The sequence below is a fragment of the Gouania willdenowi genome, chromosome 9 (assembly GCF_900634775.1).
Source record: "Gouania willdenowi chromosome 9, fGouWil2.1, whole genome shotgun sequence".
Lineage (NCBI taxonomy): Eukaryota > Metazoa > Chordata > Actinopteri > Blenniiformes > Gobiesocidae > Gouania > Gouania willdenowi.
In genome coordinates this window covers 16119644-16147458 of record NC_041052.1, presented here as the reverse complement: position 1 = coordinate 16147458, position 27815 = coordinate 16119644, and the positions used below count along the sequence as shown (strand labels likewise).

The 27815-nt window shown below is 37.4% G+C and overlaps 1 protein-coding gene across 2 annotated transcripts; it reads left to right on the top strand.

Moving 5' to 3' along the window:
• On the top strand, positions 1–27368 carry LOC114470389 (tetraspanin-15). Of its 2 annotated transcripts, XM_028458574.1 has the most exons (8): positions 1–329; positions 5986–6171; positions 10613–10687; positions 10817–10912; positions 13585–13701; positions 19685–19735; positions 19827–19943; positions 26138–27368. In XM_028458574.1, exons 1-8 carry the CDS (start codon positions 243–245, stop codon positions 26468–26470), a joined length of 1062 nt encoding a protein of 353 aa, XP_028314375.1. In that variant the 5' UTR covers positions 1–242; the 3' UTR covers positions 26471–27368. The 2 variants fall into 2 exon arrangements, with proteins under 2 accessions (XP_028314375.1, XP_028314376.1); XM_028458575.1 differs by lacking the exon at positions 10613–10687.
• Positions 27369–27815: the final 447 nt, after the last annotated feature.

Genomic DNA, 27815 nt, shown 5'->3' with positions numbered 1-27815 from the left:
AGCCAAAACAAAGCGTGGACTGGTTAGCCGCACGGAAGTGGTGTTTGCGGTGAAAACCTTGGATAATGTGTGCAATATGAGAGCTAATGTGCATTTAAAATCGTGTTAGCTCTCTAAACAAGAGTTTACTGTTTCTAAGGGTTGGTTTAAACGACCGCCGATCTCATTTTAAGAGAGTCTGGAGTAAACGCCGGAGAGCTAGCCAGCTAGCTGGTGAGCTAGCTCCATTATCACAAGCAGACATGCCGTCTTACACAGAGCTGAGGAAAACCAACCACTTCTACTACTTCATCAAATTCACGCTAAATGTCTACTCCATGCTCTTTTCGGTGAGTTTTGAGACATGTTTGTTGATAGTAACATTTACAAGATAGTCGTAGGAGCTGCAATGGATGGTGTGAGCCGCCCAGTAGCATCACTGTGGCTGCTCTCCAGACTCTATTTTAAAAACAGCGTCTTAAATAAATTACTTAGTCCACGCTCATATATTCCTTTGGGTCAACTTTGAAGAACATTTTTGGATTACATGTATTTGATTTAGCATATCGGCATTCATCATTAATGCAAAGGTTTGTAGTTTTCGGTGATAGTTTCAATTTAGATCAGGTAGGTGCTTCAAATCCAAGGAACTCGTTTCTGCTACCGCGTCCTGTAACAGGAGATGAATATAGGATTTTGCTCTTATCAATTGCAAGTACTAATATTTAAACATAACAGAATAGCAGTAAGGCACCAAGCAAAAATAATAAATCGATATAATTTATTTCAAACTTTGTATTTAAGAGGTTTAGCTGCCGAGTATAAAAATCTGCCGTTTTGTTAATGGCGTTTCTGTGATTGCTAGCTAGATGCTGGCCGGTTCACGTTATCTTTCGTAAAAGGACTTTTTAGCTGAAATTGTTGGAATTTCTTTCTGTTTTTAAATGATTTTGGCACGTTTAATAAATACCAATCAAATAGCATAGAAATTCATCCAAGTGAGAAGTTAGTACACATGAAAACAATGACCGGCTCACTACAGACCGGTGGTGCAGGGCGTTGGATCCATTTAAAGGGGATGATGACGGGAATATATCGTCTGCCGATGGATAACACAAGGCACCAACCAGTTTATTAGCCCTAAATTTAAATCGCATACTAACAAATCACAACAAAATCCAATAACGTACAGTAATATATACAGAGATAGCTACTACACACAATACAAAGACAATAATTAAAGGAGAAAAAAAATGCTCAGACATACTAAAAGGTTAAAACAGCCAGACAGGTCATTTCAAATAAACAAATGCACTTTGTTTACCATTATAATAATGCGTTGGATTTTCTGTGGTGTTTTTCATAGAAAAAAGCATAACGCTTTACATTGATGTGCAATATTTTTTCACACCGCACGCGTCGTTGATAAGCTACTGTTGTAGCCACAGCTGCCCTGAAGCAGACTGACAACGAGGCTGCCATTGTGTGCCATCAGTCCCTCCAACCACCACCAACACACCACATTCATACAAGGCACTGTGGGTGAAGTGCCTTGCCCAAGGACACGACGACAGTGCAGGATTTGAACTCCCAACCCTTTATTGGACGACCCACTCTACCACTGAGCCATGGTCGCCATAAACTGTTGTCTTGTTTTACGTCGAGATGCACCGATATGAAAATTCTTGGCCGAAAACGGAAACACCCAAATAAGTTATGCAAATTATTAGCACCGTTGCATTTATGGGTGTAAATGTCCACTAACCTCACTAAAATGAAAACATTGCAATTGTATGAATTAATTATTATTCATAAATCACATATGTGCTGCACCTCATCTTCTGCTCAAAAGACGCTTTAGCGCTCAGATGTATTGAAATATAGCCGCTCCACAAGTTGACGCACAAGTTGGTCCGTTTCCAGACAAACGTGTGTTCTGACCGTGATGTTTGCTTGCGTCATTACAACATCCTGGTTTGTAAGGTATGAGAAAAGTGTTTCAGCTGAAAACATCACTAGTTTTATCTGGACATTTTATTAACCATTTCTCTGCCAAATAGAAATGGAAATAGGAAAAAAAAAACTACACAAGTCAATAACAATAATGATTTTAGATGTTTTAATAACTGAAATCAACCAGTGATTATTATTATTATTTTTTAATACTACTTCGGAGCAATAATTTTTTCCCTTAAATTGCACTTTTTAATTACGGTATTATATTTTAAGTTACTGGTTTAGACACAATTTAAGTGCACTTATCGCCTTAAATGTGTTGTAGGCAGGAGAATTGGTTCCTTAGTGTTTCAGAGAAGTAGTTTGGTCCGGTGGGTTGAGGGTTCGAATTCGGCATTTGGAGGGTTTTGGGAAGAGCAACATGCTAGCCACCACTGTGGGTTATTGAGCAAGAACCCTAATAAGAGTCTCCAATTTTTCATTGAAAAATTTTCACATTGTGTTTTAGAGTAGTTTACCATTTTCCACATCAGTTTACCCTTTTTTTTTTTATTTTGTTTTCGTTTCATAGGCTTTCTCTAATCAGATGTCATTACTGGCTTTTAGATTTTACGAAAACATTCTAAACATGATTAATTAAGTTAATGGAGTTATTGTTTATTTAATATTTGCGCCAAATTAGACCAGGGCCGGATTCCTGAGACTTTTAGATGTGTCCCTGCTTCAACAAACCTGGTTGAAGCCAATGTGTTGCCATAAAGCTCTGCAGAACAATGATAACGAGCCATTCATTTGATTCAGGTTTGTTGGAGCAGGGACACATCTAAAAGTGTCAGGAATCTGGCCCTCGATGACTGGAGTTGCCCACCTCTGCGTTATATCACCTGTCCGTGGTTGAAAATTGCATATGATTGTCCCAAATATGTCAGTGAGCGACCGGGTATAGGCCCTGTCATATGGCTATTTCTGCTCACTTTTGCTTAAAATTAATAAATACAAATGTAAACAATGTTTTTGTTTTAGGTATGAAATTCTGTATTTTCTGTTCGTTTTTCATGAAAAGGCCCAATATTAGTTAACTCAATGCTGTCATTTGTATGGCTTCTCTTCAGGTGATGTATAAGGAAAAGCTCCAGTTCATTGCATGAAGATCATTTTTAGAAATACACTTTTTTAATTCTGCTTTTATAGCAGGTGATTTGTTTTAAATCCTAAGCTTTGGTTTGCCTACATTTTATCACTGTCCTACACCGTGCGTGTGCGTGTGTGTGAGAAGAACTAATGCAAAATATGCACTAGTGTAAATAAGCCGCTCGTCTATCAATCGCACACACATTGAGCACATTACCGAGTATCTCCCAAACGTATGTGTTTGGATTCCATTATCGCTCTCACACTCCAGAATGGAATCCTTTGATACGGCACATTTTCATCCTCTGTGTTTTCTCTCTTTTCACTGTCGTGATTTACAGGACAGTGTTAGCCAGCTCAGCTCCAGCCGACACACAAAAGCCTTCAGCCTCACGCTTGGCTCTATACACAATGAAATCCATCCTCTGAAGTGGGAGAGAAAGTTTGGTTAATGTAATTTAGAAAGGATTTAGTGAGAATAAATCTGCTTATCTCCGCTGGAAGTTATTTGTCCCACTCCCAACCAGTGGATATTTTCCAGTAAATGCGCTTGACTTTTCACGTTTACACTGCATTTTTAGACAAACAACCAATAATGGGGCCTCAGACATCAGGCATTCCATTTAAAATTATCTCAAATTCCATTTTAGGGTTTTATAAGCTTTCCTTTATTTGATGTAGTTACTGACATACTAAACCTCCCAAAATCAAGCAAAAATGCTTAATAGGAATTTATAAAGATTAATTTCATTTTTCGATGCTCCACAAAGCCCTTGCTGCACATTTGACCATCTGATTTATGGAGAAAATAATGGTGAAAAGGCGTGACATTCTCCGAAAACATAAGTGAGGATATAACTTCCTGTTTCAGGAAGTTGATTTAGTTAATTCTGTCTGTTTTTCTTGATCATGGAAAATCTGAGGCCTTTCTTCCACGGTTATTTCCCCTGCAGTACATCTCATGCTACGTCTTTGCAATGCAAGATTTGACACGTCTGTTCAACTCATTAAAACCTTTGCTACACATTCAACCACCTGTCTTAAGGGACAATATGGTGAAAATGTGATGTTCTCGCAAAACATGGAGGTGAGGTTGTATTCTGTTTCAGTTTCTATGCTCACAATACAGAAAACACTATCCAATTTGGATTTTTATTAACCTGATCTGATGCAAAAGTGTAAAGCTAGGGAAAGGTGTCCAAACTTAGTCCTGAAGGACTGAAAACCCTGCATGTCTGAATCTAATGGTGTTATCTTGGACCCCCTGTCTGCTTAGTTGTAGCCAGAAATCTCTAAAACCTCAGAGGTGACACCTATGTTTTCCTATTCCTCTGTAGAACTCATCCAACATGTCACCAGTGCAGCTTCAGCTCGTCTTCAGGTTTCCTCAAGAGACACTGAAACATCTGATGTTAGAGCACAAACCGGGTTCATAAATATTTGAGAAAAGTGACCCCAGAGTCACATTCACCAGTTCGACCAGAGAATTAAGCCCTGGAATATCTGGACATCACACTGCCTGCCATGTGTCGCTGCTGTAGAAATGTAATCTGCTCTAGTTTGATTTTATCAAATAATAACAAAACACACAGAAAGCAAGATAACTGAAGAGGAGGAGGTCTGTGGCTCATGGAAAGCTGCTGTCAGGCTGACTCAGCTGGTCAAAGTCGGCCCTGAAACTTATCCACAATTATTAACCTCACACACTCAGAGTCAAAATCATCTGCATCTTAAATGAATCTTGCCCAAGGGAGATCTTTTGTATAACTTCTTTAATCAGTACGTTAAAGCTGATATCCGGAGTTCCTGAGAAATCTATGTGTGTCTATGATTCTTTTGAAATGTGACAAAATACCCAACTAGTCTTTTACTATGGTCTACTGCCGGTGGTCATTCATATACATTAATATATATAAGTCCCTCCTTCGTCCTATAGACCCCTATACAAATGGAAACGATTGCTGAGTACGCCCAGCCAATAGGCTTTGACTTCCTGTTTTTGAGACTGTCAAAGTGAATTCAATTCAACTTTATTTATATAGCGCAAATTACAACAAAGTCATCTCAAAGGGCTAATAACTGTACCTCACTGACAACCCCCCAACCCAGTTCTCTATTGTCATTTGCACATAGGTTGATTTTCTTTCTGCTGTTTTTTGTTGTTTCTAATTTATTTATGTCCTACATTTTACATTTTGCACTACTATCCTACGTTAGTATTTATTTTTGTTCTTAAACTTTGTTGCTGCAAATGTGAATCTCCCCTGTAGGGATCAATAAAGGTCTATTATTTTCTATTCTACTCTATTCTTTAGTTATTTAAGTGAAACCAGCTTTTCATCACTGATATAAAGAATAGATGTGTTCCTCTTAAAGTTCAATTGTGTCCATGTATTGCAGACTGCAAATGTGCCGTCTTCCTATGAGATTGTAAAGAAACTACATACCAGTGATGTTTTGGTTAGCTTACCATGTATGGGCACTTTATGACCATTGTAAAGGGGCGGGGCTATGTATGACATTGGTTAAAATTATTTTATTTGGTCGATCTAAAAAAACATAAACAAGAAGAAATATGTATTTAGAAATCAGACCAATAATCATTGTGCATCCCTAGCATGTATGTCCTCAAGCTGTGGCAGGAAATCTGATTCTTTTTAGCTTGTTCAGCATAATCACCACCTATATCCACTTCCAAATAAAGATCCTTGTTTCAAATGAAAACTGTGTAGCTGCTGAAGGGTTTGCATGATAAATCTTTGTGACTAAATCATTTGGTAATGTTTTTATTTTCAAAGCCGATGTAATTCCTGAAAGGCAAATAACAATTTAGCAATAAAATTCCAGCGTTTGATGTGAATGTTTCTGTGGGCTTTGTTTCATTTCCCGCCTCTTTCTGTGTGTTGCTCTCGCCTCCAGCTGATGGGTCTCTGCGTGCTGTGTGTGGGAATCTACGCAGAGGTGGAGCGGCAGAGGAATCGAACCCTAGAGGGCCTCTTCCTGGCTCCTGCCGTGGTGCTCATCCTGCTCGGTTTGGTGATGTTCACCGTGTCGGTGGTGGGAATGGTGGGATCCCTCCGAGACAACAAGACCCTGCTGCACATGGTGAGGGTGGTTATCTCAGTGTTTCCCCTACCACTGCACCCACCTGTAATTACAAATAAAAAACCAAATGTGGTTTCTTTAGTTCCATGGACTACATTTGAATAATTGTATCCACAGTTTTCCCAGTGCTTTACAGCATAAGTCTCAAACTCTAAATGGCTTTCATCCTCAGGCAGGATTAGTTTATTCCAGACAGTGAAAACAACATTACAGAAAAAGGTCGAAGCTAATAAATGCTTCACACTACATTAGTGGTTAACTCTTTAACGGCCAAAGGAGAATTGCTGAAAAACATAACTTAAGGGCCAACTTAACATAAAAAACAATGACCAATCTAGACGCAAATTTGTACCACCCAATTTTCATTTTAATGACAAGATATATATTTTATTTTATTTCATTTTTTCAGTGTCCTTCAGTCCCTGGACCCTGAAGAAGAGGGATACTTTACAGAGCAGAGATTGCTGATCAGAGTTGACCTTCAAGCTAGTGTTCCTTGAGGTTTTACATTTCGAAGCTAACAAGTTAAGAGCAAAAGCTACAGATTATAATGATGCCGTTAAACACCGTAGTTGCAAAACTGAGACGGAGAGTAATGTTGACTTAAGAAATACTGACCAATCTTGTTGCTGCTTTCTTCTCCCATCAATAGCAAACCCCTAAAGTTTCAATACATAAACCATTCGAGAGTGTGCAAGAACAGATACATGTTTGAAGAAAACAAGCTTAAACTCTGAGGACAGAGTGTGTAGAGCTGTCACGCTTAGATCCGTCTGGTATAGACATGAGGAACAACGGCAGCCTTATAGGCTTGGACTTTCATCCTGCGGCTGAAGTCATTTTGATTCCATAGTTGTTTCTTCATGGACCCAAAAGCTTTTAGAGCTGGAAGTATCCTACGTTCCACTTCAAGGTCAGCAGAGTTCTTTGTGTTGCCAAGATAGGTGAAGGCATTGGTGGTTTTCCAACAACTGACACTCACCGGTCTCGTTGAAACGCTTTATTGGTTGCTAGCTATTATGTGCTTCAAAATGTCTTAGAATTCCATTATTTTCTTTAGGAGGTAGTCGTTGTTAGGAGTAATTAAACATCTGCTATACTGCAATCAACACATACATTGTGTGGGTACATCAGTGTATTTGTATACCAATATATTGGCACGTTTAATAACATTCACCCAAGCAGCATTTCTCCAATCCCTTCGATGATTAATCACTGATATTATGCATTTATTGTCAATACAAAAGTGCAGCTGCTGGTATAAGAAGCCAGAACACAATGAAACGACTTGGAAGTGTGCAGGAATATGTAATTGTGGTTGCCAAGCAACCGCCTAAGAAGACATGGTTAAATAACCTGAGCGGAGAAAAGGGAGGATTAAAAGTTAGCAGTAAAACAGTAGGTGATGTGTCTTGCTTTGAGGAGGACAGGAAGTCTGTTTCATTTAAAGGAAACCAAAAAGGTTAATTAGAAAAAAGGAAATACGAGTTCACCTAATTTTCTTCGAATGTAAAAAGCCAATTATCCATGACGTCTGGCTTCTTTTTCCAATTACGGTAACCGAGTTATCTGCCTTCGAATGCAGTGTATATTTCCAACTGCCAATGACACAGCTGCTGCGTGAATACACACACACACTCACACTAAAGTCAAACAGTGGAGTTAAACAGCAGCAGAGGTCGAGGAAAGAAACCATTCATGCATCTGCTTATCTGTTTATTACAGCTTCACCGGGGAGAAAGGCGCCACTGTCAGATTCACTCTTAGGTCGGTCTAAAAACTTCCTCTGAGCATAATGTTACTTTTGCTTAATCAAAACTCAGTCTTCTTTCACTTTGCTGATATCAGTAATTTATAGTTTTTATATATTGATAAATGCCTGCCCTAATGTCCTCAAACATTAACTAATGCTATTTCCAACTGATGAGGGATTGTGAAGCCAAAGTAAAAAAAAAAGCTACATTTTACTGATAGAAGTACGATAAACCTCACTTCAAACCTGATCTGATTATAACGCCAAAAGTTCCTGCCCAGGAACAATTATTGGCATTTGGCGAATGGTGTTTGGGATAACTTGGTGTCCATTTGATATAAACTAAAAAAAAACTGTTGAACACTCGAAAAGAAAGTTGATAAATCACACTTGAGCCTTTCGACCTTTCTTCAGTAAGGTTTTGAAATCTTTATTATCCCCCACCACAAAGTGTGGAAGGGGTATATAGGTTTGAGCTCCATCCATATGTCTGTCCGAGTTAAAGGGGACAGCTTTTCTCAGAAACTGTTTAAGATAGGATAATTGAATTCGGTGTGTGGCTTCAGGGTATCAATACCTTGATGGAGTTTGAAAATGAGAAGCACACAATTATTTTTTTCTGGAGGTTTTGCCCTTGTTTCGTTTTTCAGGAAAAGGTTGTGAGTTATAATGACAACCAATCTGGCGGGGGATGTTGATGACTATCTTCTTGTTTACTACATATCTAGTCTCGACCGGGTAAATTACACGAGGCACACCAGTTGAACTGGTACACCTGGAGGGTAGAGGTTTATATTGCTTGGAGTATAATTTAATGTAAGCACCATGTTAAATTAAAGAGGCATTGGTCATTATTGATTAAAGATATGCACTTTTACTACAGGTTAATTTTATGTCACAATGTTTCATTTATCTAGTGCCAAATACAGCAGTGTCAACTCATGGCACTTATGAAGAATAAAGACGTGTTTTAAAAAAGAAGAAAAAAGCCAACATTTGAGCTTGAGGGGGCGGGCAATGATAGAGACGAAAAGCTCCCTTTTAACAGGAAAAAAAACCTCCATCAGAACCACACTCAGAGGTGGCAGCCATCTGTTAGACTGGTTGGGGTCAGTGGACAGAAAGAGAAGAACAGGACAGAGAGATGGAGTATCGCAAGTTGGGTATACTGGGAACCACAGGTCAGGAACTGTTGGCTCCTACGCTAGGAAACCTATAAAGAAAAGGAAAAGGACAGAACATAATATCAACACTTAATATAATTTGGAGTAAAGATGAAGAGCTGCTCGATGCAGCAGCAAAGGTTCCCCAGCTGCTAAACCTAGAGCAACAGAATTGGAAAAGAATCAAGCAGGAGTGATGTGCATGAAAGTTAGAAGTTATCAAAATTAAACACTGGGAAATAAATGCATAAATATTTAAAACTTAATTATTTCTTTGCAAACTGGAACCAAATGATCTTTAGAATGCTACGTGCCCTAAAGGAACTATATAGGTTGGCCAGGTTATTAAAAGAATCTCAAAGGGAGAGAGGGAAGACGAGAGCTGGACACTAAGATGGGGTCCTGGTAGAGAGTCCATCTAACGGCTCAGGACACACTCCACTCCAAGTCCTCAAAAGAAAGGGAAATGAAGTATAAATGAACCAATCTAGTCTAATCTAAGGAGACGAGTCAGTGAATGGAACAGAAATAGATGATGAAATAGGCGTGGTCAAACTCACCAAAGTGGTTGGATGCAGAGAGAGTAGGAAAGAAAGATAGGCAGTAACTCAGTCAGTAGTTGTCAGAGGCTCAAATTGAGCCTTATAGCTGAACGCTCTGAACCATCTTACCCAGACAATTTGGGGATGGCAACTAAACCATCAGACAGGTGTGCATTCATCCATTTCTTTCCAACCAGTGTTACAAGACACAAACAGTGAGATTGTAATGTTTTGATGCAGTTTGTGGACATTGACTCTTTGTTTACATCTAATATGCTCTTGGAGAGCTGCAGGGAAGACATAAATACTTTAAAAAGCTCAGGAAGCTGAATTGTTTATCTAAATGTATTGATGAAATTTAGGTTTGTCAGTAAAGGTTTACTTGTTTTTGAATAATAGATCTGTAAACAGTGTGTGTGTGCGTGTGTGCGTGTGTGCGTGTGTGCGTGCGTGCGTGCGTGTGTGTGTGTGTGTGTGGAGGTTATTTGTTGAATGTCTTCTTTGTATCCTTGGCAGTTACTGAATATTTGAATGAAAGCCTTGGCAGTGGCAGCGTTATTTAAACCAGTGGTTCTCAAAGTGTTTTGGCTCAAGAACCCCCTTTTTCTTATTTCTGAATCCAAGTACCTCCTTTTTGACTACCCCACATTGGGTCCTGACCCCAAGGTTGAAAAACACTGATTTAGTGGCTCCTGAATGAATTTAGTTCTATAGTTTTTATCTTTTTCCAGTCATCTCACGCCGGAAGTGGGACCAAGACTGGAACATGATTTGTTAATTTTCCACTCACTCTCTTTCTCTCAAGTATCCGCTGTAGTGCCATCAAGTGTACCCCAATTTGAGAAACACTGATTTAAACAACCTCCTAAGCTCCTTTTGGTAACAGATATTTTAGCTTTGCTTTTGGTAAAAAGTCGAGACCTGTTGTTATCTTTTTTAGAGATTGTGCTGTTATGAATCTTGTTGCGCTGTCCTTTCCCCAGTTCCTGTGTGTGCTGTGTGTGCTGCTGCTTCTTCAGATGATCGCACTCACCACTGCTCTGATCTTTGAGAAGAAGGTAAACATGCTTTATCTGCTGGATTGGCTGCAGTTAGATAAATATTTGTTTAATTTACAGGAATCAACTGTGATTAGGGCTTATTATAGTGACCTATTAATCATTTTCTCTTCTCTTTTTTCTGCACAGACGGCCTCTTTGTTCCAGAGCAGTATACGAGAAGGAATTAAACACTACTACGACGACCTTGATTTTAAAAACATTCTTGATTACGTGCAGCAAAAGGTATATGGCACTTAACTTTGGCATGATGTGAAATATGGAACCAGAATCAATTATGTTTCACAAGTTCAAGTTTTGTTTGGTTTTTTGTCATGTACAATGAAATAAGCATTCGTTTATTTATTTTCTGTTATTAAATTTAATAGTATATTTAAGTGTGGGGCACATGACACCAATTTTGACATCTTATTGTTTTTAACACCATCTAATTCTGTAGAAAAAAAATGCTCAGATAAATCAACTTTAAACGTGAGTTGCAGATAAACATTTTTGAAGTATTCTTTCAGCCTTATCGATATAACCTAGAGCAGGGGTGTCAAACTTATTTAAGTTCAAGGGCCAAATACGGACCAGTTCAATCACAAGTGGGCAGGTCGATTTTGGGTGGGAAAACGGACATTTTTAACATTAATGTGCCCTAGTTTGCACTGCCAGTTGTAAATTAGACTTAAAGTATGGAAGGCATTTACAATATCTTAGCAATAAGTGACAAATACTAAGATTTTTTAATTTCATTTGGGGAGATTTTGTGGAATGATTTCAGAAAAATTGCTGGATTTTGGAAAAATGTAACAATTTACAACTGAATTACAGTATTTGGTCATTTGCAAGATTTATGTTTTCGCTGTCATTTTCACTTTCTCCTGAGGGCCAAATCAAATGCTCTGAAGGGCCAGATTTGAGTTAGACATGTGAACTAGAGGAAGGATGCTGACTCCCGTCTCCTCAGTAATAAGGCAGAGCGTTCTGTGGCTGCTGAAGTCTTTCCAACCTGGCAACACACACACTCCACATCCTGTGCTCAACAGCATGCTGGCTTTGTCGTTTACACTGTAGTGACGTCTGTCTCCATTCACAGAAGTCTTTCTATAATGAGCTGCTACACAGTATGGAGGCATCTTTGAGAGTAGTTGGTGTAATGTTTTTTTTTTTTTTTTTTTTTTAATCTTGTGTGCACATGCTGTCAAAGGTCAACACTACAAGAAGTGCAATCATTATGAGACAGCAATGCATGTTTTGCTATTGCAATAAAATAAATTGCTTTATTTTATTGCTTAATTGTGACCATCACCAGCCCTCCCTATGGAAGGGTAAGAAATCTTTTATTAGAGGGACGATATAAAAAGGGAGAGCAGTGTTACAATTAAGTGGAGAGGGAGGGGGAGGGGAAAGGGAGCAGGGAGGAGAGACTCAAGGTAGGAAATAGAAAGGGTGGGGAGAATAGATTGTTTTACAGTGAGGGTGAGATGTGAAGTTGTAGAATATATTGTGCTTATTATGTTGTGTAATCAAGCCAGTATAGTGACAGGTGTGAAGCTTAGCTATATTGGTGGTGGCTGTGAACAGGGAGAATGAGTGAATGGTAGTACCTAAAGCAAGTACTTGGGATTAACGTGTCTAAAGTTAAGCCCAGTCTGAGTTTTATCCCACATCCCAAGGCGTGCCAGTGCATCGTATACCAGTATATGTGCAAAAAACCGCTACCGCAAACCCAGGAACTGCCCCGGGCCTGCAGATACAGCCAGGCCAGCAGAAAGAGTAGGGGCCAGGGAGCCCCGGGCCAGGGAGCCCCAGGCCACCCCCCCACAGCTGAGCAACCCCCCAGACGCCCCCAAGATCCCAGGCTGAGAGGCAGCCACCGCCCCCCACACACACATCCGAGGAAGCGCCAAGCAGCCAAGCACCCAGCGCATCCCGTCACCGACCCCAACCCTCAATCCCAAGGCCCCCCGCCAGCATCCCGCCCCCCCACCCACCCACACCCAAGCACCCAACCCCCGAGGGGAGGGCCCAGAGAGCCCCCCCGCCTGAGACCCCAGCAGCGGAGCAAAGGCCCCCGCCCAGTTGGTGTAATGTTAATAATGATGATGATGCTCTAACACTGTAGGGAAGCTTCACAGGTTCCTCTTTATCGCGTCACACTTGCAACGGTAAAATACAACATTTAGAGTTAACATGGACATAATGTAAAATATTTTGTAGACGCACTATTTAGTAGGGCTGGGCGATGTGGCACAAAACGCTTTCTCGATATTTTTTCTCAAAATGGCGATATACGATATAAATCTCGATATTTTTAATTCAAATAAAGTCAGACCAGAAAAACACTTCTTGGTTAAATTTGCTGACAAAAAAAGGCCACACAGGCACATTTATTAACAAAAAGTTGCACAATATGTGCCACTTTTGGCTTTTTCTCCTATTAGAGACAGCACGTGTGAGTCCAGAATTCATTTTAGCACAATCAAAAAACACTCACTTCCCTTTTTTTGGAGGCAGTGTGCTGATCAAAAAGATCCAAAGATGTTATGAAAAAAGGTCCGCACAACTGCGTGGTTAGCTCCCAATTTCAGTTTTATTTTACACCAAAATTCACGCAGAATTCATTTTATCAATTAAGTTTGTATGAATTGAATTGTGCACAAGCAAAAATGTATCTTGAGAGTTGTGACTCAAAAGATAAGAACCACTGTGCTAAGGTAATTATATCTACGTAGGAGATCAGATTTAATACAAGAACAATGTGCCAGCTTGACTTTTATTTAATATTGGATTGTCCTTTTGTGTTTATTACAAATCAATAATAATCCAAAAATGATGAGCCTTTTGGCGCTTCTCCCATAGTCAGTTGTTTTCTTCACATCATATTATTCTTTGTCCTGTGTGTGTTTCAGTTTTCCTGCTGTGGAGGGGACGAGTACAAAGACTGGGGGGTCAACCAGTACCATTTCTGCAACGGCACCGGTCCGCTCGCCTGTGGGGTTCCTTACACCTGTTGTGTTCGCCGTAAGGTGAGAGAATACAAGCAGAACATTAAAACAGCTTTACTAATGAATAATTACACAGCTATTGACCTGCTTAGTGTGACATGGGTGGAAAACGCCCTAAAACATAGAACTGCAACTTTCCAGGAACAGGTTGTAACAACAAAGCTTTGAATTTTGAATATTTTAGCTTAAATAAAACACTCCCTCTGCCTCTTTATGAGAGACACACGTCACTTAAAATGTGTGTTTATCATCGGGTGAGTGCAGGGTTGGGCTTCTGTCTGCCTTGTCAAGAAAACATCAACATCAGTAACTGATCTACTTGTGACTTTGAGGCTTTTGTCTGGCAGAAGAAGATATATGAGGACACTGAAATGGAGGATGAAGACAAACTCCTTTTGTTGTCCCCAAATGTTTTTCATTTACCGTACTTATTGATGACTTACTGTCACCGTCTTGGCAGTCAATGACGGTACCATCAAGGTTAGGAGGGGTTTTGTGAGAATTTGTGCCAATAACAAATGAAAAGTTGTAAACCAAGCTGTCATTCCACTGAAATCAAAGGTACAATCATTATTTTTAGGCAGTGGCTATCCGTATGGTTGCCATATCAATATATCGACATTCTATCCGTACGCAGCGCCCCTATTTGGCCAGTTTGGTCACGTGATAGGTCAGTCATTGGTCAGTTTAGGTCGCGTGACTAAGACTAAACCTAATTCTAACCCTATCCCTAACTCTAAAAATTGTTGCGATATTGGGTTATAACCTAAACCTAAGACACAACGTACTTGTACTCTGGTAACTTTACCAATAGCACCAAGGGTTGTCCGCATGGCAACCGTACAAATAGACACTTGTTATGTTAACAGTATATGTTAAATATATGTATATTTATGATATAAAATAGTGATAATTAAAATAAATGTAAGGTAAATAAATACAAGGAAGTTCGAATAGAAAAAAGAAATTCTTATATGTTAGTAAACATTTTCTACGGAAAATACAGTTTTTTTTTTTTTTTTTTTCTGTTGGAGTTCAGGTGATATTATGGCACCATTTGTTTCACAAAGTCCTGATTAGATTAATGGAGTGATTTCTGTTTCACAAAAAAACCCAGTGATAAAGGCATGGAGAACATTTGTTGTTTTGTCTCTTTTATCTTTACTAAGTACCTCTACTGGGGGAGAAGGACACACACACACACACACACACACACACACACACACACACACACACACACACACACACACACACACACACACACTCTCTCTCACTCCAGTAGATAATGGAGTTCATTAGTTACTTTGAACACTGGTTCCACTTTCTTCAGTGAAGGCGATACTATTCTTCAGTCTCTGCTCTACACTGCAGGATAGGGTTCACTCATCTGTCTCAAACTTTTTCCCCACACACACGCACACACACACGCACACACACACACAATCACCCGCCATTTTTTTAATTTCCCCTCAGAGCTGTCTTATTTCTGAGTTGCCAAAATTGGGAATTAGATGACACGTAGACGTTAGATTTGTGTCGTTTGTCCTGCTTTTTATATTGTTTAAGTGTTTTCACCTAATTTCTTGAGGTGCGACTGTTGATATTATGGTCACATCTTTTCTTTGATAACTTATTTAAGTACATGCTCTCTAAGTTGTTCATGTCAGTGGTCCCCAAACATTGGGGCATGGACCGATGCTGGTCTGTGGACCACTTGGTGCCGGGCCACAAAGAAAGTTTTAGGAAATTAAATGCATTTTATTTTCATGTGTCTTTTGGTAATTTTCAATTGAACTAGTGTATTGCTGCAGTGCTGCAGAGTTTAGAGTTCTATCTTTATTTTTATGTGTCTTTGCTTATAATTGTGGCCTTTTTGTAGTTTTATATTCATTTATTTTTGAATATATAGTAGATATAATGTCTGGTAAATATCTACAGTGTCTCAAAAATGACAAATAATCTTGAAAGAATGTTTGACGACGTACACAATGTTTAAGTACCCCTGGGAGTCCGTGTCCATCTGGTTAGGAGATGTGAAGGTGATGTGAGAACTTGAAGGAAAAAACTGTGAACTTGTATGTAAAAATGTTTACTTGTAGGGACGTAAAGATTAATCGTGAGGCAGGTAAAAATTGATTCAAAGGTGTCACGGTTCACATTGATACTCTGAAAGTGAATCGCAGTACTTTTACATTTATTTATTTTACAGCAGAGGGCACAATCTATTTATAATTTCAATTCAGGACGCACCACCGTGTTTTAAATCAGAAGTGTGGAAGCATCTTGGCTTCCCCAAGACAAAATGAAAGACGCGAGAAAGACAGAACATGTGAAATCCAAGGTAAGAGGAGCACAGAGAGGAAAGAGAGAAACAAGAGAGAGAGAATGAAAGCCATAGTTTATTCATATTTTTTTTTGATATGGGATTTGTTTTAAAGTCCAATTGTTAAGGCACAAAATACATTTTCAGTTGCACTTTTAAAAAGAAAAGGAACTTTTTTGCAGTTTTGCATAGTTTACTGTAGAGCCAGAATTTAAATGAATAGGCTTCTTCTTCATTTGTACTCTTTATTTCATTCAGGGCTTATTTTGTTATTTATTAAATTGCATTGTTTTGCATAGTTTATCAAGGGATTCTTTTGACAATGAAAGATAGAAGAAAATAGTACTGTATTTTTATTTTCGAGGGAAAAAAATGAATATTTTTTCAGTCTCATTTTGTAAAATAAAATAGTGAGAGAATCGTATTGTGAACCCAGTATTGTGAATCGAATCGTATCGGGAGTTGAGTGAATCCCTATTTACTTTTATATGTATAAAAGATCGACACACACGTGAAATGAATTTCATGTCATACATGATGGGAAAAAATGTGAACCTGTAGAGTTCAAATTCAAACCCAGAGAAAATATTCACACACGTGTGATCTGAATGTGATCACAGAAAAAAAAAAAGAAAAAAAACCTCATGTTTTTTTTTTTAGTACTCGTGTCTATTTTTCTTTACAACCACAACTCTGCGGTTACAACTTCTCAAATCTGCTGCTACAGAAGCACAAACTACTTTTCTCGCGTGAATCAGCACTTTTTTGACATGGAACGGACGTGTTTGGTGACTTTGACAAAAACTTATTTTTTTAAAAGTTCCACGAAATTATTTAATCAATTTGAGTATTTTCTCTAAATCCTGCCTCAGTTTGTTTCCGTTATATTCGCTCTGTCAGGAACATCCATTTTTAATAATGATTACAATAAGATCAGATAAATTAATCTTCAGACTGAAATGTATCCACTGTCTGAAAGAAATGCAAAACTGGAGCAAATCACTATCTGAAAATGAAATGGGTTTTTCTAGCTCTCGTTAATAATTGAAGCTAAGATGAGTTTCTTGCTGCTCGTCCTGAATACTCATTTATTTTAGTTTTTTAAGAGTTTTTTTTTAAAAGTGCACAGACTGAGCAACATTCCAACAAGGTTTGATTCCCACAAGTCTGTGCAGCAGTGTTGGGTTCAATTATCCATGTTCAATTACAACTCAATTATGATTATGATGACTGGATTTTTTTCCAATTACATTTATTATTTTTCCCCTGGAAGTCAATTACAATTACATCCTCTATGACTGAAGTTCAATTACATTTATTGAGCATTTCACAAATAACCCCATAAAACTTAACCTTCCTCTTGTGTTAGCTTTCTGTTAGCATCTATTATGCTAAAGGGTCGGTTTTAATCCATGTCTTAAAATAGGTGTAAAATACTGTTACCATTTTTACAGAATTTCCATTCCAATTACAAAGTCAATTATCTGAATCCAATTATAATTCAAGTATGATTACAACAGCAACAGATCCTTTTCAATTACCATTACAATTATAATTATGTTATAATTGTAATTCATTATCAATTACGCAATTAGAATTAGAATTGACCCCAACCCTGCCATGCATCACCTCCAATGGAAAGTTTACTTTCAACGACAGTTTGTTAATTTCTCCAAAAATCACAATATTTTTTTATCATACAACGTTTAATTTTACACAACATGTCTTTATCTTTTCTTTTTTACCTTTTGATACATAATACAGGGTTCCCGCGGATCCTTAGAAAGTCTTAAAAGGCAATAAATTCATGAATCTAAAAATAAGGCCATAATTTCATTAAAATGTCCTAAATCAATTTTTCAAAAGTCTTCAATTTTAACACATTAGAAGTATGATTATATGATTGTAATTAGTCTCATTTGGTTTTTAAAAAATGTATATAATTTACCGTAACATCGTGCAGTCATGATAGAGGAACCACCAACTACAAAACAGTGACGTAGGTTGCAGGGGGAATTCTATGCAGATGTGCATCATGCTTGTATCAACTTTCCACAACAGATTCCTCTTAATGGCTTTTCTTAATGGTTTTTGTTGTTCTTTATTTCTAACTATTTTTGTAGTAATCTGTGTTTATGGAGTGATTTTGTTTATTTTAGTCTGTTTTTTGTGTGCATTTTACTAACATTTTGTATATTTTTGTGTGTTTACTTTGGGGGCCGTCAGTCGCACTTCTGCACAAGAAACTGGGAAAAATCGACCCTAACCCTATTTAATTTAGGGGTGGGAAGCTCTGGGTACCTCACGATGCGATACGATACAATACAAAGCTCACGATAACGATTATCTCACGATGTGACGATACTGCGATTATCGATATATTGGTCAGAAGTCAATCTGCGATAATCTGTGACATAACAAGGAAAAAAAAAAGATTCAGTGAAAAAACATTTCTGTAAATAAGTGTAAACATTAGGGATGTAACGATTAATCGTAAGGCAGTTAAAAATCGATTCATAGGTATCACGGTTGATATCGATTTTCTGAAAATTGAATCGCAGTACTTTTTTTAACCAACAGAGGGCGCTATCCACAAGTGTAGGCGGCGGGCGGAGTCTGCTAATACTTTCTTTCTGGCTGCCTTCTACTCTTAAATATGTTAATAAATGATTCATTGCCCCTTTAGCACCAAAGAATATCTGTTATATTACTTGAATATCTGTAAAAGTCACGCTTTTCTATTAGCTCTGTCTGCTAGCATAGCTTCTCTTCTTCACTGCAAGATATCTGCATGCCAACCGACCACTGTATTACCAGCGCCCTCTGCTGGTCCAAACAAATATGACGTAAAGTCCAATTGTTAAGGCACAAAATACATTTTCAGTTGCACTTTTAAAAGAAAAAGAACTATTATGCAGTTTTGCATTGTTTATTATAGAACCAGAATTTAAATTAATTTCATTTTAGCTTCATTTTCATTTGTATTATTCCTTTATTTATTTCATTCAAGATTTATTTTTAGTTAAATTGCATTGTTTTGAATAGTTTATCAAGGAATTCTTTTGACAATGAAAAATAAAAGGAAAATAGTACAGCATTTTCTATTTTTTTTCACAAAAAAAAAAATTGCCTACAGTCCCATTTTGTAAAATAAATCGTGAGAGAATCGTATCGTGAACCCAGTATCGTGAATCGAATCGTATCGGGAGTTGAGTGAATCGTTACATCCCTAGTAAACATATCAATGTAAACGAAGTATCTCCAATAGTGCTTTCTGTAAACAAAAAAAATAGGGCCTTTCTTACCAGTGACACCATTATAGTGCAATAATCCAGTAAACAATATATTGATTCCTTCAACAAATAGTGACAAATTTCTGTGAAGACGTACCTGCACATTTTAGTGAAAAAGCAGAAAAGGTTTAAAAAAATTAAATTAAATTAAAAAAAAAAATTAAATATCAATAATCGATCTTCTGGAAAAGTATCACGATATTTTGCCGTATCAAGATATCATCACACTCCTAATGTAATTGATGTGACGTTTTTTTCCCAATTGTGTTTACTGTGAAGTTAGTATTAAATTTAAATACTTGAATTGCATTTGACTGAAGCTGTAGGAACCTTGTAATCTAGAGGAGTTTGTATATAAACGTATTATCTAATGTGTGTTTTTGTTCAGGTGGGGGAAGTGATCAACACCCTGTGTGGATATCAGACTCTGGACAAACAGGTGAGAGCAGCACATGTGACGCTGAGAACTCCGACTACAGTGAGTTGTTATTTTCCTCCTCTGACTGCAAACCTCTCCTCCTGTGCGTCAGCGTGAAACACTGCACGAGTTGATCCACGTGCGCGGCTGCATCCACGCCGTCAACCTGTGGATGGGCGACAACATTGGCATCACCGTCGCACTCTGCTGCGCCGTCGGGCTGCCACAGGTGATTTTAAACCCCACTCAATAAGCCTGAGTTCTGGAAGCTGAAGGCTTTTACTGTACATTCGTTCAACATTCACTTCACACACAAATAATGAGTGTAATCACGTCCCTGCAGCTGCTTTAATATAAACCAGTGGCTCCTCAAGGCTGCTGAACGTTCTGCACATGGTCATTAGCACCAATGATCATTAGCTGAAAGCTTCAATGTGCTCATTGAACTTTGATTGATATTTAAGTAACTGCATTATAATGACTTCTGAACGGACTTTCCCCTCATGTGTTGCAAAAAGGTCGGGGTCAGTTATAATTGTAATCATGTAATTGATAAGTAATTACAATTACAACGTAGTTCATTTGTAAATGAGTTCAGTTAAATTGACTCTGTATTTGTAATTGTCATGGAAATTTTATAAAAACTGGCATGAATACCAAGACATGAAAATTGAAAAGAATTAGATTTTTTTTGTTTTAAATAAGGCCATAGTAAAGCATAAAAATGAAATAAAAATCTGGATTTTTTTTCTGAGTTAAAGCTCTCATAAGAACTTAAAAACTAGTTAAATATCATGAGTACTCTTAAACGGGGTTGCAAATCCAGTAAGGCATGAAAAATGTGAAAAACAGAAATTTCAAAGAAATGGAAAAAAATGTAGATTTTTTTTTCTGAGATAAGGCTATCATAAAGCATAAAAATGTTTTATGGGACTATTTATTTCAGGTTTAGTAATTGTGGTTAATTAAATTTGAACTTTAGTAATTGAGAACATAATTATAATTGATTTTCAGGGGGAAAATAATTGTATTTGGAAAAAATGCTGGTCACCGTATTCATAATTGAGTTGTATTTAAACATGGATAATTGAAGTCGCATTTGTAATTGAAAAATGTAATTGACCCCAACCCTGTCTCAGGATGAAGCTTTTTTTGCGACCGTTAGCTAAACGTGCGTTTTTTGACACAACAAACGGCAGCAACAAGTTGTTTAATCAAGTCAGAATAATCTGTCAGTACGACTCATATTTCATTAAATTAAATTCATAACAGCTTTATTAGCATGAGGAACAAGTGTGACATAGAACCATGTGCACACAAAAAGAATACATGTTAAAAATAGCAACGTTTCTGTTGTGCAAAACAATAAAATAGAATAAAAACAGTTTCACAATATATATATATATATACACACTGTATGGAGAACAACAATAATAATTATGTTATTAGTGTTATAAAAGGGGAAAAAATTATGTACATGATTTTACATATATCCATATACACACACACATATGCATCCGGTTATACAAAAACATACATAGAGACTATTTACAGTTGTGTGCGAAAGTCAGGGCACCCCTTTAAAAACAGCATATTTTATATATTTAAAAAGTTATATTCATATTTACTGTCTCTCTGGTATATGGGAAAAAAAGATTAATGCATAGTTAAATTTTATTTTATAAATTGAACAAAATTACAAAAATGAAAAGCATAATTTTGGCATGTGCAAAAGTTGGGGCACCCTACAGTATCAGTACCTTCAGTACTTAGTAACACCCCCTCTGGCAGATATCACAGCTTGTAAACGCTTCTTATAGCCAACAACAAGTCTCTGGATTCTATTATTTGGGATTTTTCCCCATTCTTCCTTGCAAAAGGCTTCCAGTTCTGCAATATTCCTAGGACGTCTTGCATGCACAGCTCTTTTAAGATCTACCCACAGATTTTCGATAATGTTTAAGTCGGGAGACTGTGAAGGCCATTCCAAAACCTTCAGCTTGCGTTTCTTGAAGTAGTCCATGGTGGATTTGGAGATATGTTTAGGATCATTATCCTGTTGTAGAAGCCATCCTCTTTTCAGCTATAGCTTTTTTACAGATGCTGTGATATTTGCCTCCAGAATTTGCTGGTATTTAATTGAATCCATTCTTCCTCCACCCGAGCAATGTTTCCTGTCCCACTGGCTGCAACACAACCCCAAAGCATGATGGATCCACCCCCATATTTAACAGTTGGCAAGGTGTTCTTTTCATGAAATGCTGCTCCTTTTTTTCTCCAAACATACCTTTGCTTATTGTGGCCAAAGAGTTCTATTTTAACTTCATCAGTCCACAGCACTTGTTTCCAAAAGTCATCAGGCTTCTGTAGATGTTCTGTTGCATATTTTTGACGTTGTATTTTATGATGAGGTCGTAGATAAGGTTTTTTTCTACAGACTCTTCCATGAAGGTCTTGTTTGTGCAAGTATCGGCGCACAGTGGAAGGGTGCACCACCACTCCTGAGTCTGCTAAATCTTCCTGGAGGTCTTTTGAAGTCAAATGTGGGTTTTGGTTTACCTTTCTGACCAGACTACGAGCTGTTCTCTCCGAGAGTTTCCTTGGTCTTCCAGATCTCTTCTTGACCTCCACAGTTCCCCTCACCTGCCATCTCTTAAATATGCCTCGCACTGTGGAAACTAAAAGCTGAAGGTTTTGGAATGGCCTTCACAGTCTCCCGACTTAAACATTATCGAAAATCTGTGGGTAGATCTTAAAAGAGCTGTGCATGCAAGACGTCCTAGGAATATTGCAGAACTGGAAGCCTTTTGCAAGGAAGAATGGGGAAAAATCCCAAATAATAGAATCCAGAGACTTGTTGTTGGCTATAAGAAGCGTGTACAAGCTGTGATATCTGCCAGAGGGGGTGTTACTAAGTACTGAAGGTACTGATGCTGTAGGGTGCCCCGACTTTTGCACATGCCAAAATTATGTTTTTCATTTTTGTAATTTTGTTCAATTTATAAAATAAAATGTAACTATGCATTAATGTTTCCTGACAATATTGTCTTTTTTTCCCATATACCAGAGAGACAGTAAATATGAATATAACTTTTTAAATATATAAAATATGCTGTTTTTAAAGGGGTGCCCTGACTTTCGCACACAACTGTATGTATACATAAATGTAGTGATACTATAGGGTCTATGGGGGCTGGAGGTCATCACAGTTCCTTACATCTAACTTTTAATTGTAGCTTCTGCATAGTTTTACATTTCATTTTTATTTTGACTTACATTTTTAAAATTATAGTTCTTTTTTAATTATATATGTATGTGTATATATATATATATATATATATATTTTTTTTTTTTTTTTTTTTTTTTTTTTTTTTTTTTTCTCCTCACAGCAGTTAAAAACTAATATGTTCTGAAAAATGTATAATTCTTTCCTTAAAAAAACAGAATAAAAAAAATGCATGTGCAAAACACAGAATTTGGAAAAAAAATGTAATGGATTTAAAGGGCCCTACTCAAGGAGCAAAAATCTCGACAGTTTAATAAGTTTGTTTGTATTTTAACTTATAAAAGTTGTATTTTTTATATGACATGTTTTCAGTTTCAGAGGATTTAGGAATGTTGTAATTGTCAGATTAAAAAATGTTCCATTGCAAAACAAAAAGGGAAAGTTGTGGTCAACTGCTTATTCAGGAACCAATGCTCTGTAATAATGGTAATGGGGTCAACATTGAGCACCATCTTAAACTCAGAGGGACTGCTGATAAAAAGCCTTTATTCCATGAGGGCCACAGAATCGTAAAAACATGCCGACATGTTTCAGCACCATTGGTTTGGATGTAACAGGGATTTATGAATGTGTCAGTCTGCAGTAGTGACGAGAAGGATCAGCTCAGAACAGAAGCAGCTTTATTGTCCAGTGTTAGCCTTGTTTCTGTCTCTCCTCATGAGGGCTTTCAGTGCAATAAAAAGCTTGATCAATAGAGCAGGAAACGGCAGTAATCATTAAGTTTATATATCTCAGAGTTCATGTGAGCGCCTCATATTGGGTACATTTTATGATCCAAGATGTTTGAATTTCATCGTCTTTTTGTTTACAACGTGTGGAGGAAAAAAACATTTCTTCTAATATTGGAATTTTAGTCATTTCATTATCAGGATTTTTATTTTTAAATCTTGGCATTCTGGAAAAAAATGGACTCTGAGGTTTCCAATTTATTTTTATTAACATGTTTTTACTTTTCTGTACATCAATATACATTTTGACAGCAAATATATATACTGTATATATTTTTGTTTCAAGTTTTCTAAAAGAAAAACAAATCCAATAAAAAACTGTTTTCCCCCAATTTTAACTTTTAAAACAAATCCAAGAAACGTTTTTACAGAATGTTTTTGACATAATACATTAAAGTCAAACTATTCTACAAAAAATGTTCTCGTTTTCACAGATAAAAAACAGATTTTAATGAATAATTGACTGGCCTCTACGAAATGGTAATTGTTTCTTTTTAAGTCACATCAAATATTTAACCTTTATTCAAAAAGGTTAAAAAAAACTGAGATTAGTGTTTTTTAAAAGTAAAAAAAAACACAATATGTGATATCACACACATTATAACAGCAGTGATAAAGTAATAGCTTTTAAATGAGGTTGACAGTGTAATTAATGCCATGAGTTTCCTCTGCAGCTCTCTCATGGTCCGTTAACTGAGCAGTAGATGAGCACCCCTGGTGGACTGATAGTGTAACAGCAGGATATGTTGAGGTAGTTCCATGAACTGCTGCAACTGGGGTTTCTTTTAGGAGCCGCACAGACAAAGACAAAGAGCTGCATGTGCCCATGGTTGGTATCAAGCAGTGGTTTCTAAGTACCTCCTTATCATATCTAAATGATCCTTATTATTGTTGTATGCAGTTCTCATCCCTCTGCAGTGTCTAGACCAGTGGTTCCCCTTCTGACGTTTAACCTGCAGCCATGTACCCCCTACTCCTGCAAACGTAAAAAAAACATAATAATGCAATGTCATAATAAACAATGTAGCCCTACAGTGAATTTCACCTATCCTGTTGAGGAATAATGTATAATAATAATAATAATAATAATAATAATAACTACAGTATTTGCATTTCCTGAAAAAAATACAAATGAGGATGCAGACACTGGCCCGCGTCACACTGCATTAGTTTATCATTAGCATTATCTAGCATTAGCCTAGCAATAGCTTTAACCTAGCATCATCATTAACATTGGCATAGCAATAACATTAACCTAGCATTAACATTAGCCTGCCATTAATATTGACCTAGTATTAGCTTTAACCGAGCATTATCATTAGCCTAGCAATAGCATAACTTAGCAATAGCATTAACCTAGCATTTGTTAGCAATAACATGAACCTTTTTTTTATTATTCTACTTTATATATTGGTAATTGCTTCTCATATTTTATTTTATTTTTTTTAAGTACTTGTTATTTTAGCTTTGTTTTTTTATTTCACACCAATAAACCAAGATAAATTCCTCGTATGTAAATGTACTTGGCAACAAAAAACAATTCCGATTCCTAGCATTAACATTAACTGCTCTATTTATATTCTAGTTTCCAATGTTGTCAGTGTTTTATATGTTTATTCACATACCCCTATGACAATTTGCTTACCCCATGGGGTACCCGTACCCCACTTTGGTAACCTAGGGTTTAGAGAATGATTAAAATGATTCTATTTGCTTTTGGCTGAAAAAGGTTCTTATTCCTCCTGAATCAGTTTAAATGGTTTCCCGTTAGTTTCTACAAACACCTTCTCCTCCTCACTGCTCCATGTCTGCATGTAGTATCAGTCCATTTACAGCTTATTATAGTCACTGTTTACGACGATCAGGCTGCTGCTAGCCTGCTATGCTAACTCAGCTCAGGTTTACTGGGTAGACACTAGAGTTTGTGTTTTTGTTTTGCCCCAGAGCACAATCACACATAAAAAAAATAACTAATGCACTGTATAAACCTATTGTAAACAATCTTTTACTGGGTTCCCAGCTTAGTGAGAAGTCATTACGCTTCCACTTTCATACAAAGTGACTCACTTTCTAAGATGCCACTGTCTAAACAACAGATAGGTCACGCTGCCTTATAAGTGGCTTCCTCAATTTTCAATGAAAAAATAGTGACTTAAACAGTGCTTCTTCTGAAAGTCAAAGATTTTAGAAAAATTATCCAATAATTGTAAAAAAAAGACAGAAAGAAATATTCCTATTAACTTGAAATGGATTATTAAATACTTCCATTCTACTTCATACCCAAACACATTTGTATCCAGCAGAAAAAAAGTGTTTTTGGGGTTTAATTACTCTTTAACTACCCTGGTTAGGAATCCCTAATGTAGACAGTCTCCAGAATGGGGTTCATGTAAAACTGTCTTCCTACAGCTGCTGGGAATCATCCTGAGCTGTGTCTTCTGGAACCTTCTGGTGGACATGAGCCAGTCGGCCGACATGGTGGACTTCAGGCTGAAGAAGATGGAGTTCAGCTACAGTGAGCTGGACCTGGCAGGCGCCGGCTGGTGCATGTGTCTGCCCAGGGACGGCGGCTACCTGCCCGTGCCCGAGGCGGAGCCCGAGCTCGACCCCATCGACCTTCACCTGCGGAAGCTGAAGAAGCAGCCGCCGCGCACGCACGCGCAGCTCCGTGAGCTGCAGCAGTCCAGGTCGGCCACGGGGCTGGATGAGGTCGACAGCCGCAAGCTGAAACGGGACTACTGACTCAGCGCCTTTTTGGTTTTTGCCTTTTTGTTCTCTATGGAGTTATATTTGTGCCACAATCTGCACGAGCAAAGACAAAGTCTGTGTGAGTTGCTGATAAACTTCTGAGCAGCATGCAATAGACTTTAAGAGTGCAGAATTAGTTTTGCCCGTGCAGTATTTGTGGCACAAATGTAACACCATACGTCTCTCACTGTATCCAATGTTAGTGTTTGGTTGCACTACGTATCGGATGAACTGGTTAAGTCACTGGATCTAGAGAAAGTGTTTCAGGGAACGGGATCAACCTTATTTTAGCACTTTGGTTCATTTGTTTGCAGCTAATTTATAACTGGACAAGTTTTTTGATATTCAATGAATTTTTTTTTTGTCTCGTTTTTGTTGCTCTGACGCTAATTTTTTTAAAGATTTTATCATTTTGATTATTCAAGTTTTCACGGTTTAAAACCGAGCCCATCTTAACGACGTGTTAATGATTCTTTAAAATCATTTAGGTTAACTTTTACACACACAAAAATTTTTAAAGTATTGAGAAACTAGTTGAAATGAGTCAATTACATGATATCAAAACATATGTATTGACAAAATTAGTACATTTTTAAACCTTCGATAAGTATCAGAAATAAAATCCTGTTCTGTAATTGTTCTCTAAATACAAACGTGTTTCTAAATTTATGTTTTGTTTTTTTCCTGAAATAGATACTTACAGGACACACACCCAGGTTAAATGAGCCTAGGTTGGCCTTCATCAGTGAAACAAACACTTAACATTTTGTCCAATAAATGTAGATTTTTCTTTAAAGGTTTGACATGTTTTTCAATTGTATTTAAAAAAAAAAAAAAAATCCTACTGTATTTTTCTTATTTTCTAAAAGATTCCAATAGAAAATAAGACAAATGACCAGAACAAATGTATTTCTCCATTGTTTTTATAACTGACTGAAAATGGAACGCAAATTTTTTTACGTAACGTAAAAGGAGAACAGAATAGTTCTTTACAGAAAGTTATGACTCATTGCTTGGTACAAAGTATCTATAACCCAGATTAAACAAACAGGTAAATATTCACCTATCTGCTCCTGTCAGCGTGACTCTGAACGTCATCCGTACTCGGCTCTTGTGCTGAACTTTACCTCAGGCTGTGTTAAAACGCAGCTCCGGACACAGAGGGCGGTACCATTCAATGTGTACAGTATCAGTAGCTGGAAGATACAGTTTTTTTTCAGTGTATGAGAAATAGGATTAGCCAAGTGCGTGTAGCGTCTGTGGCGGGTGTGTACAGTTTGTGATGATTCCTGTTTGAGTTGTGCCGTCTGTGTACCTCGTGGTGGAATAACATGGGATG